This window comes from Saccopteryx leptura, chromosome 1, assembly GCF_036850995.1.
Source record: "Saccopteryx leptura isolate mSacLep1 chromosome 1, mSacLep1_pri_phased_curated, whole genome shotgun sequence".
NCBI lineage: Eukaryota > Metazoa > Chordata > Mammalia > Chiroptera > Emballonuridae > Saccopteryx > Saccopteryx leptura.
This window is the reverse complement of record NC_089503.1, coordinates 314,844,581-314,864,347: the sequence shown is the minus strand read 5'-3', so window position 1 is coordinate 314,864,347 and position 19,767 is coordinate 314,844,581. Positions and strand designations below refer to the sequence as shown.

The 19,767-nt window shown below is 48.9% G+C and overlaps 1 protein-coding gene across 8 annotated transcripts in view; it reads left to right on the top strand.

Moving 5' to 3' along the window:
- The window catches only part of TTLL1 (TTL family tubulin polyglutamylase complex subunit L1), a 32,160-nt gene extending 14,342 nt beyond the window's left edge, over window positions 1-17,818 (top strand). For 7 of the 8 annotated variants that reach the window (XM_066358603.1, XM_066358598.1, XM_066358599.1 and 4 more), the window contains 8 exons: window positions 2,949-3,157; window positions 4,205-4,385; window positions 5,625-5,759; window positions 6,804-6,912; window positions 9,548-9,691; window positions 13,280-13,366; window positions 15,782-15,945; window positions 16,559-17,818. In XM_066358603.1, coding sequence (XP_066214700.1) covers window positions 2,949-3,157; window positions 4,205-4,385; window positions 5,625-5,759; window positions 6,804-6,912; window positions 9,548-9,691; window positions 13,280-13,366; window positions 15,782-15,945; window positions 16,559-16,688 — 1,159 coding nt within the window. In that variant the 3' untranslated portion in view covers window positions 16,689-17,818. The remainder of the gene's footprint in view (window positions 1-2,948; window positions 3,158-4,204; window positions 4,386-5,624; window positions 5,760-6,803; window positions 6,913-9,547; window positions 9,692-13,279; window positions 13,367-15,781; window positions 15,946-16,558) is intronic. The other variant, XM_066358605.1, reaches the window with a different exon arrangement.
- The last annotated feature ends 1,949 nt before the right edge of the window (window positions 17,819-19,767 follow it).

The following is a 19,767-nucleotide window of genomic DNA, read 5'->3' as shown; positions in this document are numbered from 1 at the left end:
CACTCCAGACCAGTTCATCCGCCAGCTGAATACCACCCCATGATGCTCGACTGAACCCTGTCCAAATTCTTAACCCACAAGAGCATGAGATGTAAAAGAAAAGGTGGTTGTCTTAAGCTGCTATTATTAGGCAGTTTGTTTTGTAGTCATTGATCCCAGAACACAGCTTGTCACACACCTGGTAGGGAACCAGCTCATTATTTTGTAAACTGATAAATGAAAAGAAAGAATTAAGTATTTGTGTGAACTATTTTTTGTTGATGAAGGGAAATTTCTCTTTGTAGAAATATTCCTATTAATAAATGAAGGCAGTAGTGTCACCATTCTGTAACCCCTGATGAAGTAAGGATTGGGCCTGTCCTATACAGGAGCCACTGGCCACACGTGAGCATTTACCTGTGGCTCTACATGTGACATACACACCACACTCTAGAGCAGCGGTATTATACAATACATTTTTAAAATAAAATATGTATTTCCGATGGCTTTAGGCGACCCCTGTGTTTTGGTCGTTCGACCTCTCCTGGGGTCACGACCCACAGGTTGAGAACCGCTGCTCTAGAGACTTAGTATGAAGAAATAAATATCAGGTTTCTCATCACCAATTTTTATGTTGATATGTTAAAATGGTAATATTTTTGATACATTAGGTTAAACAAGATACATTAAAATTATTTTCACCTATTTCTTTTAATCTTTTTTGTTTTAATGCAGCTACTAGAAGATTTACAATTACCTGCATGGCTCAGTGTGGGTCATGTTTCCTTTGTTCCATTGGACATTGCTCATTGGTCATTCCCCTGTCAGTCCATACAAGCCACCCAGATGCAGCCCTGCCCAAAAATTAACCTGCAACTCACCACGCTTTGAGGTCTGACTCCCAAGTTACAGGAAGCACGGGCCAGGGGAGCATGCCAAGCAAGGACTGAGCAAGAACCCCTACAGGACATGGCCCAGTGCTTTCAAGTGAATTACAGAGGAAAAAGAAAGGGAGAGAGGACATATGGATGAAGAAATGTGTGAGAGAAAACAGCTGATGGAGCGGCCCAGCACTTACATTTACACAAGCTATAAAAAATAGCAGGGAAATTTGAACACTGGTTAATATTTGATGATGTTCAGGAGTTACTGCTTTTTTTTAGTTGTGATAACAGTATAAAATAGGATATCATATCATATTAAAAGAGGTCCTTAGCTTCTAGAGGTTCTTACATTTGGATGAAATGATATGATGCCTGGGAATTGCTTCAAAACAAGCCAGAACTGTCAACAAAAATTAAAAAAAAAAAAAATCAATAGTGGCCTGACTAGGCGGTGGTGCAGTGGATAGAGCGTCGGACTGGGATGTGGAGGGCCCAGGTTCGAGACCCTGAGGTCACCGGGTTGAGCATGGGCTCAGCAGCTTGAGTGAGGGGTCACTGACTTGAGTGTGGGATCATGGACATGACCCCATGGTCACTGGCTTGAGCCCAAAGGTCGCTGGCTTGAGCCCAAGGCACTGGCTTGAGCAAGGGGTCACTTGCTCACTTGCTCTGCTGTAACCCCCCTCCCCCCGTCAAGGCAATATAAGAAAGCAATCACTGAATAACTAAAGAGCCACAATGAAGAATTGATGCTTCTCATCTCTCTCCTTTCCTGTCTGTCCCTCTCTGTTTCTCTCTCTGAGTCTCTCTCTGTCTCTGTCAAAAAGAAAACAAAACAGTGAATGTGTGGGGAATGAGTGGGGCGCCGATAAAACAGGCTGGCCCGTGGGGACAACTGTTGAGCTGCATCATGGGGTCCTGTTATACTTCTCTCTACTTTCATATATGGTTGAGCTTTTCCATAATAAAAAAAATTTTTTTTAATCTGATTTTTGCCAGACTGGTTGTAGCAGAGTGGATAGAATATTGACCTGGGACACTGAGGGCCCAAGTTCAAAACCCCAAGGTCACTGGCTTCAGCTTGGGCTCATCTGGCTTGAGTGCAGGCTCACGAGCTTGATTGAGCGCAGTCAGGTCGCCAGCTTGAGAGTGGGATCATCAACATGACCCATGGTCACTGGCTTGAGTCTAGATGTTGCTAGCTTGAGCCCAAGGTCACTGGCTTGAGCAAGGGATCATTGGCTCGGTTGGAGCCCAGCCCCCACCCTCCCATCAAGGTACGTATGAGAAAGCAGTCAATGAACAACTAAAGTGCTGCAACTACAAATTGATGCTTCTCATCCCCCCCAGCCCCCTCTGAAAACAAACAAACAAGAAAATACCTTATTCTAATGATCATGGGTACTCCAGACCGACAACCTCTTTAGGTTAGTGCCCTGGGGTGGGGGTGGGGGCAGGGACCACAGGGCTAGAGACCACCAGTTGCCTTGTTTTGTGATGCAGGTTCCCTTGTAGGTGCCAGCCTTTCCACCTTGCTCTTTCCCTGCCTCTGGGGTTGGTGAGGACAAGGGACACTGGCTTGCTTCCAGGATTAGAAGGAATTCATTTGTTTCTACTTTTCTCCTTGCTTCAGTAGGATGCAGCCCAGTTTGGTGCTGACTCAGGGCCTTTAGTAACCCCTGGGGTTTTGGTTTCAAGGGGTCTCTGTCCTTCCTGACTTTGGGTGAAAGTATTGTGTAAATGACTTTCCTGATTTCAGAGGCTGAAGAAGTTATCTTTTCATTAGTTTGTAATCAATAATCAATGTTATCAATAATTGACAAACATTTTTTGAGCACCTATATGTGCCAGAGAGCGAAACCATTCAGGGTAGAGTCAAAACAGCTGCTGCCTTAAACAGTTCATATCATAGCCAGTCACATGACATGGTTCCTGTACAACTTTGGGCCATGGGCTGTGCACCCCTGGTTCAGGTGTCGGGGTGGGTCAGGGCTCTGGGGGAGTTCCCGGGCTTTAATGAGAACACCTCCATGTGGACAGATGTGAGCTTTTGTCCTGCACGTCCCTTCTGTGCTTCCCTTTTAGGATGAGCGTGCAAACCATCCGAAACGTCTTTAGTGTTGAAACTGGCTATCGGCTCTCAGACGATCAAATAGTCAACCATTTTCCGAATCACTATGAGCTGACCCGGAAGGATCTGATGGTGAAGAATATTAAAAGATACAGAAAAGAGCTGGAGAAAGAAGGGAGTCCTCTGGCAGAAAAAGATGAGAATGGGAAATACCTCTATCTGGGTTTGTGCCTTTTTTGCTGGCCTTGTGGTTAAATATAAACAGTTGAGTTTCACAAGGCACCGAGGTGGGAGTTGTTGCCTTTGATGGGTGAATGAGTTTGTGCAAGTTGTGGGGGGCACCTCCTTCGTTCCAGAGTAAGTGCCTTGGGAATATGCTTTGTGTAAGGGAGAGTGTCCTCAGTAGTCACACACTGTGCTCACCGTGTGCGACCACTTCCTGAGCTACAAAGTGCCATGAGGGAGCATTACTGCATCTAGCGACAACCAGGAGAACGTGTGTCCCTGTCCTGTCTGGTGATAAAAGCCGGACTGTTACATAATTTCAGGATCCTTTTACATCTGGACACAATTATGTAAGTGACCTCTCTGAGCTTCAGTTTCCTCATCTGATAAACGGGAATGTGGCAGAACCTAGCTCACAGGTACTGTGGGGAGTAGATGATACAGATTTATAAAGTGCTTAGCACACAGGTGCTACTAGAGATAAGTTATTATTATTATTATTATTATTATTTTTGTATTTTTCTGAAGTTGGAAACAGGGAGGCAGTCACACAGACTCCCGCATGCGCCCAACCAGGATCCACCGGGCACGCCCACCAGGGGGTGATGCTCTGCCCATCTGGGGCGTCGCTCTGTTGCAAACAGAGCCATTCTAGCACCTGAGGCAGAGGCCATGGAGCCATCCTCAGTGCCCAGGCCAACTTTGCTCCAATGGAGCCTCAGCTGCGGAAGGGGAAGAGAGAGACAGAGAGGAAGGAGAGGGGGAGGGGTGGAGAAGCAGATGGGCACTTCTCCTGTGTGCCCTGGTCGGGAATCGAACCTGGGGCTTCTGCACGCCAGGCCGACACTCTACCACTGAGCCAACCGGCCAGGGCGTAAGTTATTGTATAGGAATTGAACCACAGAAGTCCTTTTTCTGTTAGATCTGGGTTGGGCGGGTTGGGGAGTGAGTAATGACACAGGCCCCTGAAAAGGCAGTGGCAGTATTTTCTGTTCGTGGCCACTGCTGGGCTAGCTCACCGTGTTCTCTCTCCTTTACCTTTCAGACTTTGTCCCAGTCACCTACATGCTCCCCTCCGACTACAACCTGTTCGTGGAGGAGTTCAGGAAAAGCCCCTCCAGCACCTGGATCATGAAACCTTGTGGCAAAGCCCAAGGCAAGGGCATCTTTCTGATCAACAAGCTCTCACAAATCAAAAAGTGGTCGCGGGACAGCAAAACATCTTCGTAAGTGGAGAAACCACCTGTTCTGTGTGCTTTCTTGCTGGCAGTTTGGTGTCACCATTGTCTGTCAGCCATCGGCTGGGTGGCCCTCGCTTGCTTTTGTCACGTGACATCAGGGCAAGGCCCTGAGGCTACAGGAGATCATTAATCATAGACCCTCCCCTGTGGCGAGGTGCTGAGAGAAATGGTGCAGAAAGCAGTGTGAGGTCACAGGAGCACGGAGCCTAGAAGTTGGTATGAGACCCATCCAGTCAAAGTATTTCTGGGATGGCAAAGCTTTTGCTTAAAACCTAGGACTTGCCCCCCTGACACTGTCCGAGTACAGTTTGTTGTATAGACCCTTAGATTCCTGAGGACATTGATAGCATCACCCTCACTGGCAGGTTAGGGGTAGATGAAGTTAATCCGTACCTGCGTGCCAGTGGTGGAAGGAGTTGTATTAGGTCATGTCTAGCCTCCTCCCTGGGTTTGGAGGTCTGAGGAACTGAGGATACCAGGGGATTTTGTGCGAGGCTCACTATTTGCCTCTGTGAGGTCCCTAACTGCTGTTGCTATGATCCTTTCCTGTGGGTGATGGCTTATCTGTCAGGAGTTCCCAGCAATGGTGGGGATGCCGTCTTGTGTAATTTAGTTAAATCTGATGACATACTTCCTGACCAGGCAGTGGCACAGTGGATAGAGTGTTGGACTGGGATGTGGAAGACCCAGGTTCGAGACCCCGAGATTGCCAGCTTGAGTGCGGGCTCATCTGGTTTGGGCAAAGCTCACCAGTTTGGACCCAAGGTCTCTGGCTCAAGCAAGGGGTTACTCGGTCTGCTGAAGGCCCGTGGTCAAGGCACATATGAGAAAGCAATCAATGAATAACTAAGGTGTCACAACAAAAAACTGATGATTGATGCTTCTCATCTCTGTTCCTGTCTGTCTGTCCCTATCTATCCCTCTCTCTGACTCTCTTTGTCTCTGAAGGAAAAATAAATAAATAAATAAATAAATAAATAAATAAATAAATAAAATCTGATGACATACTGCTTAGCCCTCAAGTGGGACAGCTCGAGGAGCACTCCCCTGATGGGTTCCTAGGAGCTGCAACCACTGTCCCCGGGGGGTAGGGGTGGGGCTCCTTTGTAGACAACATTTCACTTCTGTTTTCTGACTTAATGAGAGGCAGGAAGCTGTTTACCAACCAATTAAATGCACCTTTGGTCTTTGCCATCTAATTTTGGCTTTCTCTGGCACGTTTAGGTTTGTGTCTCAGTCCACTAAGGAGGCCTATGTGATCTCTCTCTATATCAACAACCCGTTACTAATCGGTGGGAGGAAGTTCGACTTGCGCTTGTATGTCCTGGTGTCTACGTACCGCCCACTGCGCTGTTACATGTAAGAGCCCTGGGGTTCCATTTCCATGCTTAAGATTGTGCTTTGATGTGACACTTACTCCCCTCCCCAGTGCCATGATGAAGGTTGGTGCAGCACGCCAGATGCATGTGCCTGGCATGTGGTAAGTATTGAGTGAAATGGTTAACCTTGACGCTCATGTGAGTTTTACAGATAAAAAGAAGCTCTTTTACCCTTGCAAACACGTCAGTGAAAGAATCCAGATGTAGAAGGCCACACAGTGTATAATTCTGTTTATATGAAATGCGCAGAATACACAAATCTTAAGAGACAGAAAGTAGGTCGGTATTTGCCTAGCTCTGGGGTGACTGCTGATGGTTCTGGGGTTTCTTTTTTTTTTTTTTTTTTTTTTAATGAGAGAGAGAAAGGGACAGACAAGGACAGACAGACAAGAAGGGAGAAGAGAAGCATAAACTCATAGTTGTGGCACTTTAGTTGTTCATTGATTACTTCTCATACATGCCTTGACTGAGGGACTTCAGCCGAGCCAGTGACTCCTCGCTCAAGCCAGCGACCTTGGGCTCAAGCCAGTCAAGCCAGCAACCTTGAGCTTTAAGCCAGCGACCTTTGGGCTCAAGTCAGTGACCATGGGGCCATGTCTATGATCCCACGCTCAAGCCAATGACCCCATGCTGAAGCTGGTAAGCCTGCACTCAAGTCAGTGACCTCGGGGTTTTGAACCTGGGTCCTCAGTGTCCCAGGTTGATGCTCTATCCACTGTGCTACCACCTGGTCAGGTGGTCCCATGGTTTCTTTTTGGGGTGATGCAGATGTTGTAAAATTGATTATGGTGTTGGTCACACAACTCTGAATAAACCAAAAACCATGGAATCATATACTTTAAGGTGGGTGAGTTATATGGTACATATGAGTTATATGTCAATAAAACCATTATAAATTTTTTAAAAAACAGCCGCGCTTTTAAGAGTTTAAAACAACAAAAACCCACAGCTCCTTTTAGAGAACGCAGTGCTGTATCTGCGTGCTTCTCCTTAGAGCACTGAATTGATCTAAATTCCCATGCAGGTACAAGCTCGGCTTCTGCCGCTTCTGCACAGTGAAGTACACCCCCAGCACCAGCGAGCTGGACAACATGTTTGTTCACCTCACCAATGTTGCCATTCAGAAACATGGGGTAAGTGTTCCTTTTCACTTGAGCTTAAGGGAATGGATTGGTTTTGTGGGTTCCTTTGCCATTTTCTGCAGGAGGGGGTGTGGTGGGTATGCCCATGGTATCAGGATGCTGACGAGGAGCAGGAGCCCAAAGTCTCCCATGTGGCTGTCCTGCGTCAGCTGAACCAGTCCGGGGTTGGTGAGGGGGACATGGACAAAGGAAGCCAAGTGCAAGCCCTGCCTTTCTAGGTCTATGACCTTGGGCAAGTTAATATGACTCTCAGAACCTCAGTTTCTCCAGCTGTGAAAGGAGATGATACTGTTATTACCTTAGGGCAGTGGTTCTCAAACTTTTTAAAGTCGGGGCGCATTTAAAATCGTACAAATAATTGTAGACGCACTATATACAGATTTCTAAGAAATGTTATAATAATTAAGTCAAATATTAAAGAAAAAGATATAAAGTCCAAGCATGCTTTTATGGTAATTAAATGAAATAAATATGACAATTAAATTTATTCTGACATTAAAAAACATTTTTATGTTATATTTTTTGAGTTCTGTGTTTTAGAATTCATAAAAAAGAGGGGTTAAAAAATATAAAAAGAGGCCCTGGCTGGTTGGCTCAGTGGTAGAGTGTCGGCCTGGTGTGCAGGAGTCCCAGGTTCGATTCCCGGCCAGGGCACACAGGAGAAGCGCCCCTCTGCTTCTCCACCCCTTCTCCTCTCCTTCCTCTCTGTCTCTCTCTTCCCCTCCCGCAGCCGGGGCTCCATTGGAGCAAAGTTGGCCCAGCCACTGAGGATGGCTCCATGGCCTCTGCCTCAGGCGCTAGAATGGCTCTGGTTGCAACAGAACAACGCCCCAGATGGGCAGAGCATCGCCCCCTGGTGGGCATGCCGGGTAGATCCCGGTCAGGTGCATGCGGGAGTCTGTCTGACTGCCTCCCCGTTTCCAACTTCAGAAAAATACCAAAAAAAAGAAAAAAAAGTTATCTTTTTATATATATATATAGATACATTCTTAGTAAGATTTAGTAAATTTGGCAGGTCCCGACGTGAATGTGTTAAGTTTTTTCATTCTTGTGTTTATGAGAAACATGAGCCTGAAGTGTCCTAGCAATTTCTTCAATATTCGGGCATATATTTGAAGGCAAACTCTCATTTCCTCATCAATCCATTGAAGAATTCTTCTCTTTTTACTCTTAATTGTGTTGAGTGCAGAAAACCCCCACCATACATATCATCTTAACTTTACAACAAATAAAGGATAGAAGAAACTTGCCTCCAGTCTTTCCAGGGAACATGGCGGGTAGTGTAAACAAGCCAGCACCACAGCTTAACAGCCTTTTGTAACCTAATCAGGCAAGTGAGGTGGGGGATTGGGCAGACTGTCAGCTTACAGCCGATTCCCCACACCTCTGTCCCCCAAAAATCTAAACTCCAAAAACTGTTTGTTTTTTGGTCCCCAACAGGCACATATTCCTCTGGGATACCATAGGGCACACCTGGAAATCTTCCAGGGTGCACAGTTTGAGAACCACTGCCTTAGGAGGTTGCAGGGAGGGTTAAGTGAGAACACTCATGCTTAGGCGTTAATTCATTCAACAAATGCACTCTGAGCACCTGTCTGGGTTGGTCCCATGCTGAGTGCTGGGGCGACAGTGATGGGCAGTTACTACCCTGGTCCCTACTCCTGGAGCTGAGAACCTGGGGCAGGGGGTAGGTAGTCATCAGGTAACCTTGCTGATAAGCTTGCAATCACCAACTGAGATGTGTGCCCTGAGGGCAAGGGATGCGCTTCTAGAAGACTGTGCAATGATGGAGGCCCCTTGTCCAGGTGGGTGGGGACGGCTTCCCTGCAGAAGAGGAGCTCGAGCAGAGACCTGAGTTATGAGCAGGGGTTACTCGGGTGGAGGTGGGGAAAGAACTTTCTAGCAGAGGGTATAGCATGTGCCAAGGCCCCATGGCAGGAAGGAGCATTGCAGGAGCTGAAAGGAGGTCAGGCTGGCTGGAGCCCCTAGTGCAGGGGTGGTGGAGTGACAGGTGCCCTGGTCTTAAGGGGGTTCTGGGTGACCTCCACAGCACACACTACAAAGTATAAATTATTAGTTGTGAGAACATCCCGGAGTTGAGTATTTTTTGTTTTTTGGGGTTTTTTTTTGTATTTTTCTGAAGCTAGAAACGGGGAGAGACAGTCAGACAGACTCCCACATGCGCCCGACCGGGATCCACCCGGCACGCCCACCAGGGGCGACGCTCTGCCCCTTCGGGGCGTCGCTCTGTCGAGACCAGAGCCACTCTAGCACCTGGGGCAGAGGCCAAGGAGCCATCCCCAGCGCCCGGGCCATCTTTGCTCCAATGGAGCCTCGGCTGCGGGAGGGGAAGAGAGAGACAGAGAGGAAGAAGAGGGGGAGGGGTGGAGAAGCAGATGGGCGCTTCTCCTGTGTGCCCTGGCCGGGAATCGAACCCGGGACCTCTGCACGCCAGGCTGACGCTCTACCACTGAGCCAACCGGCCAGGGCCGAGTTGAGTATTTTTAAAATGTGCATGTGTAGGAGGCCCAGAACCCCTGGTGCCAGGTCCACCTGGAGGAGGGAAGAGGCACTCAGTTCCTCTGCAGAGCATTGCCTGAGGCCTCACCCTGTCTCCCGTGGCCAGGATGACTACAATCACATCCACGGCGGCAAGTGGACAGTGAGCAACCTGCGGCTGTACCTGGAGAGCACCCGAGGCAGGGAGGTGACCAGCAAGCTGTTCGATGAGATCCACTGGATCATTGTGCAGTCGCTGAAGGCTGTGGCCGTGAGTACCGGACAGGGCATGGGAGCAGTGCAAGGGGAACATGGTCCAGCAGGTGCTTGGGATCTGGCGATGCTTGTTGTTCTTCACTAAAAATACCTGTTTTGAGGTCTCACCTCTTGACTGCTCAAGGCTGCGCCAGGTTCGGGAAGGGGAGGGGCCGCTTCCGGCCAGGTCCTGACCAGGGCGCACTGGGAGCTGGGCCCTCAGCTGTAGCCACAGACCTGCAAGAGTCCCCTCCATGTCATCTTCAGCTCTTCTGTGCCTGTTGAATCGCTAATGACTATTTTGGCATATGCTGATATTTTGGAAGTGAACTTTCAGCACCCTTCCTATTTTTAGGCTTCTTACTTTGCTATTTCATAGACATTTAGGGCTGGAGATACTCTACCTTTTTTTTTTTTTCTGAAGTCAGAAGCGAGGAGGCAGAGAGACAGACTCCTACATGCGCCTGACTGGAATCCATCCAGCAAACCCACTAGGGAATGATCCTCTGCCCATCTGGGTCTTTGCTCCGTTGCAACCAGAGCCATTCTAGTGCCTGAGGCGGAGGCCATGGAGCCATCCTCAGTGCCCGGGACAACTTTGTTCCAGTGGAGCCTTGACTGTGGGAGGGGAAGAGAGAAATAGAGAGAAAGGTGAAGAGGAGGGGTGGAGAAGCAGATGGGCGCTTCTCCTGTGTGCCGTGGCCAGGAATCGAACCCGAGACTTCCACATGCCAGGCTGACGCTCTACCACTGAGCCAACTGGCCAGAGCTTCTCTATCTTTTTTGACCTCCACTCTCCTCTGTTGGCTGGTGTGCAGTTTCCCTGTGCTTTGTTTCACTTCACTAGAGCCGGCGCAGGGCTATTTTTGAGGGAAAGGTAGGGAGCTTACACTGCAGTGCCAGCATGTGGGCCGCTGTTTTCAGCGGTTCACACATGGGTTCTCTGAGGTGTCTATCACCCCAATGACTCATATTCAAAATGGGGGCTGAGGACCTGGATGTGGAGGGACAGGTGTCAGGGCCCCAGCCTGCTGAAGGGCTCCTAACAAACCAGCCACTGGGTACAGGACGAGAGGACATATGGGACTCCACATACCAAGGAGTTCATATATGTGTGGTAGGCACTTCCCATTCTTTTGATGAAACTTCAGACACATAGAGAATGGTCACTGTGACCAGGCTGCAGGTGTCCCACCCGCTCGCATTGAGGGGTGTGAGAAAGCTTCACTCCCAGGGTCGGGCACGCATGAGACAGCTGTTCTGCAGGACGTGACATGGGTTTGGCAGTCGTGTGTGTGTGAAAATATTTATGTGAAGCCGTGTCAGTGGATGGTTAAGACCTTCTCTCTCGTTTTTATCTTTGAAAACACCATCCACTGAGTCCTCCTTATGTGAAAAGCTTTGTTGAAACAACTAGGTGAAGGAAATTGCGGACAGCCAGAGGCAACACTTGTGGTGGGTGGCCAAACTCCTCATGTCTCGAGTTGAGCCCTCCCTGGTCACATAGTGCTATGAATTACGTTGTGCTTCCATTCTATCTTTGGTTTATAGGGAAGAGTAGATGGGAAAAAGGAAACAGGCTCCAGTTAATCCAGTCCATCGTTGGAGACGCCATGTCCCTTACCCTACAGGAGCCTAATTGTACCTTGAAGGCTTGGGTGTGAGGGTCACATTAGGGGGTGAGTGTGGAGTTCTGGGCTCCAGTGAGATGTCAAGCCAGTCCACACCATGTGCTGACAAGTGACTTGGCACAAGTGCCCACCCCTCGGAGCCTTAGGCCTCCTCTGTGAAGTTGGGTTACAGACACCGATGTCATGGGGTGGTTGTGTGACCATGCTCTGCAGAGGTGGACTTAATGATCAGGACAGAGGTAGTCTGTTAACACAGGTGACAGTGGGGACTTACGGGCTGATTCGACCAGCTTTCCCCTCCTTTTAGACCCCTTGGCTTTGCAGAGCTGTGTGCTGCCCCAGCTGTCACCTTTCTCTCAGCTGGATCCTATGGCCAGTGTCTCTGAACATCTCCTCCTGGGCCCCAGCCTCCAGATCTGAGAAGCTATGGGTTTCTAAGGCTCTGGGGGGTTTTGGAGCAGGGGTTTATTTATTCAGTTTTTCTTACTTACCAAATAGGTAGTTGCCCTGTTTATTCCAGGTGTGTTGCCTTCAAAGAATCTAGGGATGGGCAGGTGGCTTCTGTGAGGCACGAGGTGGGCATGGTACAGGGTGGGAGGTGGGCTCCGGACCCACGTGGATGAGACAGTGGGGCTGGGAGCCACTGCCTGGGGGGCAGTGCGCTCAGAGGGCTGGAAACAGCAAGGTGGGGATGAAGAAGGGTTAGCGACTTCTTGTCCTGCAGAGACTTTCTGGGACCGTAGTGCCAGCACTGGCAGGGTTCAGGACTCCAGGCTCTTGGTGGAAATGCAATTGCACTAAATCACGGGGTGGAACAGCCCACTGAGCCTCATTTTCCTCCAGTGAGAGAGAGGCTGGGCGGGACTCTCTCCCTCACTTGGGGGTTTTCTGTGTTAAACACAGTGTGTTTAGTGGAGTCTGTGCATCCACTAACACCTAGAGAGGCCTCCCTGTGTGTCTGTGTGCTTCCCTCCCCGTGTCTCACTGCTGCTGGCTAGGCGTCTGCCACTGGCTTTAATCTAGGCAGCCCGGGGAGGCCCGGAAGTCTGCATTGTAAGCAAACGCTGGTGGGGTTTTTTGTTCACCTGGAGAACAGTTAAATTTTTTAATTTTTATTAATTATTATTATTTTTTTTACAGAGACAGAGAGAGGGATAGACAGGGACAGACAGACAGGAACGGAGAGATGAGAAGCATCAATCAGTTTTTCGTTGCACGTTGCGACACCTTAGTTGTTCATTGATTGCTTTCTCATATGTGCCTTGACTGCAGGCCTTCAGCAGACCAAGTAACCAGATTGCTGGAGCCAGCGATCTTGGGTCCAAGCTGGTGAGCTTTTGCTCAAACCAGATGAGCCTGCGCTCAAGCTGGTGACCTTGGGGTCTCGAACCTGGGTCCTTCTGCATCCCAGTCTGACGCTCCATCCACTGCGCCACCGCCTGGTCAGGCCTGGAGAACAGTTTATGAAATGAAACTGAGAATTGAGAACCTCAAAATTTAAGTAAACAAATTGACTTTTGTCACAGAGAATGGAGGTTCATAACCTGGCACCCCTCGTCCCCAAGGGCCTAAGAGGGGACTAAAGAACCTGACAGACAGAGTTGGTTGGTGTAATGAGGGGCCTGGGCTTGGACTGGATTTCTTCTCAGTCTGAGGATAGTCTTGTGCTGAGGGAGACGTTCATTGCTGGTCGCCAAGCCTCTGTTGAATGAGAGCTGGAGACACCGTGATTTCTTCATAAATCCCTTTCCAAGGTTGAGGGACGTGTCCATGTCGGAGCCCTGGGGGAGGGTCAAGGGAGGCAAGGAAGGAAGGAGGGGAGGTGGAGGTGGGACCCCCTGGTCACAGAAGTGAGACACAGCACTCACAGCTGTGCAGAGGGTCCTGCTGCTCTAACGTCCTGCACCTCTGAGATGCTGGTCTCTCCGGGCCCTTTGATGCTGGCTGTGTAACCGAGGTCACTCTGTCTGCAGCCAGTGATGAACAACGACAAGCACTGCTTTGAATGCTACGGCTACGACATCATCATAGACGACAAGCTGAAGCCATGGCTGATTGAGGTAAGTGCTCCGTGCAGGCCCGCTTGCCCCCAGCCAGCCCCAAGGCTGCACCCTCTCCAGGCTCTGCTGGCCCAGCCTAACGGCCCTCAGGACTGGCAGCAGGACTAGGGCATCTGATAAGGGTTTAAATGTAACGGACAGATGCTCAGGTTTGTCCATTTGCTGATGGTTGAAAAGGAGCCCACTCCGGGTCACCTTCATTGGGCGCAGCCCACAGACAGCAGCTTGTGGCTGGGATGCCCTGGCACTCCAGGGTGCTTTCAGGTGAGTCCCTGCTCAGAGGCCCTGCTGTGTCTTCACAGGGGACATTGTTCCCATTCAGGAAAGGAGCTCACAGATCCGGAAGCTCTTGGGAAGTGGCGGCATACCATCCAGAGATAAGGAATGTTATCTTTGGATGAAGGCAAAGTTTGGAAGTGGATTTGTCTCTGTATCAAGGCATAGCTGGATGTAGTGGAGGCTATTCTAGGAAGTTCTAGAAAGGGCAAGGTACATATAACCTTTTCCTGTGACAAGCCTGGGTGATGCCACCTCAGCAGCTGTGGGTGGTGGCATACCCCCTGAGGCCCAGATGTGGAGCTCACCTGGCAGGGTTGCCCCACTTTGCTTTCCAGACTGGAAGAGGAGCCCAGGCTCTGAGGGGGCACAGGGTCAGATGCACTGTAGGAATGAAGGCTGTCTGCTGGAGTAGTTCACCTTTCTGTGTGCCCTGAGCATCCTTGTCTTCTCACCATGCTCACTGGGACATGGGTGGCTCGGCCCTTTAGCGCAGTCCCGTTTTGAGTCAGGAAAGCTAAGTCTCAGAGCAAGCCATGATGAGTGATGTGTAGGGAAAGTCAGCAGGAGCCCCTGCAGGAAGCTGCTGGGAGAGCCAGGTAATCAGAGAACAGACTGTGCCCATAGCAGTGCTTTCCAAGCTGCTTGTTATACTGCCAAAGCTCTGTATGTGTGTGTGTGCGTGCTTGTGCACATGTGCATGCATGTGCATATGCATGCTTGTGTGTTGCATGCATATACACATGTGCATTCATGTGTGCATGCTTGAATGTTCATGTTATGTGTGTACAGGTGTGTGCAGTGAACAGGGGAGGTATACATAAAATATTTTTCTTTTTTTCCATCTTAAGCAGAGTTACTTGAATAGAAGTCAAGCTTTCCTTGATGAGCCAGGATCTTAACTGAGAATATTACTTCTAACATAGTAGCATCTTCATGTTAGCACACGCTTAGTAGGAATTACAGTGCTACACGACACTATAATAGTGGCTGCAGGCACACCTGAGGCCCTTCAGTCCTGTTCACTGTGCAGATGAGACACCCTCTAGCAGCACAAAGGCAGTCTGACTGTGTGGGAGACACCGACACCACGTGCAGACCTGCCGCCTCCCCCCCAGGTCATTACAACTGTGCCTGAAATAAGTGTGAGTAGGTGGTGACTGAGGGCCTCTGGGGCTCTCTACAGAGTAAATGTCTGCTTTTAACATCTGGGTTTTGTGACATTACTTAGCTCCTCAGAGGCCTTATGGGACTAACTTTCCATCTATCAAATAGGCTTCTCATGTGGGTAAGACTTTATGGGTGAGGTATTATTCTTTTAGCAATACAAGGCCCATTACTCTTTACCTCAACCCTGCGATGCTCTGTACATGTTCCGGGTCATTTGGTTCACTAATCTAGCAAAGCTCTGGGGTGGCTTTTGGTACTTGGGACAGAGCTCGTCACACAAGTAGACACTGATGTGTTTGTGATATCCGTTGACCTGAAATATTTGTGTGAATACTGATTTGTAGATCACAATCCTAATTCTGTCTTGAAATATTAATGTTTCATATAACAGCTAATAAAAGTAGATCACAAAATGCTTTCTCTAAAGATGTCCTGAAGACAGTAGATATTTACAGCATGAGACAACAACTTGACCTACTTGCGTGGTAGCAGTGTCTTCTCTTGCACTGAGTGCTTTCATTCCAAAGTGATGCAAGTGGCCTGGGCCAGACAGCTCAGTTGGTTAGAGCATCCTCTCAGTTCACAGAGGTTGCCAGTTCGATCCCCACTCAGGGCACATACAGGAACAGTTTGACGTGTTTGTGTGTGTCTCTCTCAAATCAATAAATAAATTTAAAAATAAAATGAGACAAAAATGACACAAGTGACCTGACCTGTGGTGGCGCAGTGGATAAAGCGTCAACCTGGAAATGCTGAGGTCGCCGGTTCAAAACCCTGGGCTTACCTGGTCAAGGCACATATGGGAGTTGATGCTTCCAGCTCCTCCCCACTGTCTCTCTCTCCTCTCTCTCTCTCTCTGTGACTCTCTCTCTCCTCTCTAAAATGAATAAATAAAAATAAATAAATAAAAAAGAAAAAAAAAGAAAAAAAATGACACAAGTGAAGGATGTGATTTCTTTCCTCTCGTAGGTTAACGCCTCCCCATCTCTCACCTCCAGCACTGCCAACGATCGGATCCTTAAGTATAACTTGATTAACGACACCCTCAACATTGCAGTCCCTAATGGCGAAATCCCAGATTGCAAATGGAATAAGTCCCCCCCGAAGGAAGTTCTTGGCAATTACGAAATTCTGTGAGTTTGCGTGTGACCTTGCAGTCATCCTGTGTTGTTTCAGACTGAGGAGTGCCGAGGCCCAGCTTGGATTTTCTGGCTATGTGTAGACTTGCCTCATGTGGGCAGGGCATTTCATTCATTAATGATGTTATGGGATAGATCATGTTGTAGCAGAAAAGTGTTTGGGTGCTATACCAGGCCTCTGTCTGGTGTTTGTGTAATAAATATTAATGAAGCACCTGGTACATGTCAGGTCTCAGGCGCCCCCGATCCCTGTCTGAGTGGTGTTGGTCATACTGCCCTACAGATGCTGAGTGTAGTTTCCAGACATCATTCTCTCCTTCATTACCCTGATGTCTCATTCATGTTTTCTTTGTGGTCATTGCCAAATGCCATCTGGTGACCTGTATGGAATGTCAACTGCAGGGCTGGGACTGTCCATAGTAACACTTTAACAAGGTTTTGCTTCTTCACCTCATAGCCCCTGAGTTGCCAGGACCCCAGGGTTAGGGTTAGGGTTAGGGTTAGGGCAGGGGCCAGGCTGCTTCTCTGGGCAACATGGGATTTGCCACACTTCAGCCCAGTGACTGCTTGGTACCGCAGCCTGGAGATTTTGTTTCTCTGTTTCTAGGTACGATGAGGAGCTGGCACAGGGTGATGGTGCTGACCGAGACCTGAGGAGTCGTTCAGGCCTGTCGCTAGGGCCCAAAGGGGGCCGGTCAAGAGACACAGGGAGAACCGTCCCCACAACCTGGAAGTGACCACCAAGTAAAGGCAAGATTCCAACTTGGACCCACCACTCCCAGCACCTGGGCCCTCACTGAAGACATATTTTGAAATTTCCTTTTTCTAGAGCTTTTTTTTCCTTTTCCTAAGCCCTGTAAATAAATAAAGGCACTTCTTTGGAAGGTTAAGGAGTCTATTCCCACGGAAAAATTCAGTTTCTCTTTGGCTCTCACGCTCAGAAACTCTGAGACCAGACATGTGGGGATTTTTCCTCATGCTGAGCAAGTCTGTATTCTCTGGCCAGTTCTGGGTATCCCACAATTTAATTCAGTTCTGACTCTGTCTACATGGAGGTGGCAGCAGGTCCCACAGGTGAAGGGCTTAGTCCCACGAGGCTGCCCCCACTCTCAGTGGTGGGAAAACAAGGTCTTTCATCTGACAGCTACTGTGGTTTCATTTCTTTTGACTATGACTTTGAGGGAAACAGGCAGCTAAAAATATTCCTCAGTAATTTGTCTTTACAAAGGACTCTGTGTAGGTGCTCTCAGAAGACAGCAGGCTCTGTCCCCTGAGTTTCATAGGTGACTCACTCTGTCAGATGAGCCCATGTGGTTTATGTGACGTCAGCATCTGGATTTGCTGCTGAGGTAAGTGCTGTTGGCAGCTGTCCATGGGGCAAGCTCCTGTGTATTTACATGAAGCTGCCCTGGACTCTGTGACTTACGGAAGAATATAGGAGGAGACCCCAGCTGGTCAGGCAGCGTGACTGATGCATCCAAATGACCCCTGAGGCGGGTGTTACCCTTAGTGGAAGCTTTTGCTGAGGTTACATTTGCCCCGTTTACAGAGTTTCGTTCGCTGTCTTGGAATTAAAACTCCCCACCTGTTTTAGAGGATGTTAGTAGTGGGACTTTGTTCTCACTCAAGGTATTCCGTGGGGGCCATACTGCAGATAGCAGTCTTTCCTGTACCCATGCGTAAACACGTGTCACATTTACATGTCATATCGTGTGTGTGTGTGTGTGTGTGTGCTCATATATGTTTAATGACATTTCACTGCTGCTTAGGGAAAGGTCCTTTTAAATGGTTATAGTGCCATATAAAGTGCGAAACACGTTGCAAATAGTATTTAGCCAGAATTCAAATAAATTGCAACATGGGCGGATTTATCTGCTTAGTTCACTTTATTTATTCATTTTAGAGAGGAGAGGGAGGGACAGAGGGAAAGAGAGAGAGGAGAGACAGAAAGAGAGAAGGAGGGAGGAGCTGGAAGCATCAACTCCCATATGTGCCTTGACCAGGCAAGCCCAGGGTTTTGAACTGGCGACCTCAGCATTTCCAGGTCAATGTTTTATCCACTGCGCCACCACAGGTCAGGCTGCTTAGTTCACTTTAACGCTGAAATTGTTTCAATGTATTGATCTGATTTGGATGTGTCTTTTGTGCATTCCTCAATGTTTAGGTCTAATGTTGATGGTGGGTGTGACTCTGAGCCTCTGAGTCAGACCTGGGACTGAGGCCTGGCTCTGCCTGGGCCTGACAGTCCCAAGGCTGTCAGTGGCTCTTTGGACCTTTGCTTCCAAAATGTATAATAAGGATAGTTAATAATATTTGCCTCAGAAGTCACTGCCTGCACGGCCTGGTTTCTGTGACAGCTCTGACTGTGTCTTCTTACCCAGGAAGGGATGTCATCCCTGTGGCTATGGCCTCCACCCTCAACCTCTGCACACAGCTTGTCCACCCACCAGCTCTGACAACCCAAGTTCCTGGTTAGGTTGTTTTATGTTTGCCTCTGAGATGTACCCGGGAAAGGGTGGAGTCCCGGTGGGGAATGTTGGCCTTGGTCTGAGCATGGAGAGGCATAACGTTGTCTGTTTGCTGATGACCAGGTTGCTAGGTAAGAACAAGTGTCTGCTAAATAGATTTGTGTCCACTATTGACTGCCGCATTAGTGATGTCATGTTCTGGGGCAGATGCTTCCTCTCAACACTTCCAGAACACACACGGATAGGAAGTGTGTAGAGTCCGAGGCAGGCCTGGGAAACCCGTGGGGTTGTAAACAGAATGCACGTCACTCCCTCTGACACCCCCCCCTTTCAGACAGAACAATTTCTGTTTCCTTATCAGCTCCCATTTTTTGTTTTCCTTTTGATTGGGGGAGAGGGGGAGTTTTCAGACTGAGGTTTGCAGCATCTGGTCATCTTCATAATGATTTTTTTTTAAATTTTTTTATTTTTCCCATAGTAAACTCATCACATGCCTGCTTCCCAAGTGGGCTGCTCCCCTATATTCCTTGGTGGGTGCTCCAGCGGGGAATGAAGGTATCTTTCTAGATGTCCCCCCTCTTCCAGCTCAGCAGTCCCCAAGCCAGGTGATAGGCTCCTCACTCATTCTCCCACCTAGAGTGCTGCTGGAGCCCCATCCATCCCAGGCTACAGCCCTGCCGCATCCATTGGGTTCCAGCTTCTGGCCAGGAGGATTTTTCTGATTTGTGGCCATTTCCTCCCAACACAGTGATTCCTCCCAGCACTCCACAGAGTTTCCTGCCCTTAGAGACCCTTCATATGGATGGTCCAGCCGCCCCAAACTCACCTGACTTCTCTGCCTGCATCATCCTTCCCCTAGGAGACTAGCAAATTCCGCCCTCCCTCCAGGTCCCATTTCCAGCTCTGCTGTCTCTCCCAGTCAGCCGGCCATGATGGTGCTTCCCCTGAGCCACCTTTCCCTTGGTCTCTCCAGCATCAGATCATCAGCCTCCATGGTCCAGAGAGGTGACCAGGGTCTGCTGCAGGGACTATGGCCAGCTCATCTCTGGGCCCAGTGCCTGCTGCTGCCCAGTGATCAAGTACCCACAAGGTGTCCACAGTGTCATTTAACATGAGCTGTGCCCAAGTGGGATGCCCTTGAGTATTTCAGGACCCTTCGTGAGGAAAGGGGCACTATCCAATTTTTTTCCTTGTTTCTCATTTAGGAAGATGTATTTTTACATCTTTTTTGTTTGCTTGTTTTAAGATTTTAATTATTGGTTTTAGAGAAAAGGAAGAGAAAGCTAAAGGTGGGGGAGGAGCAGGAAGCATCAACTCACAGTTGCTTCTCATATGCACCTTGACCGGG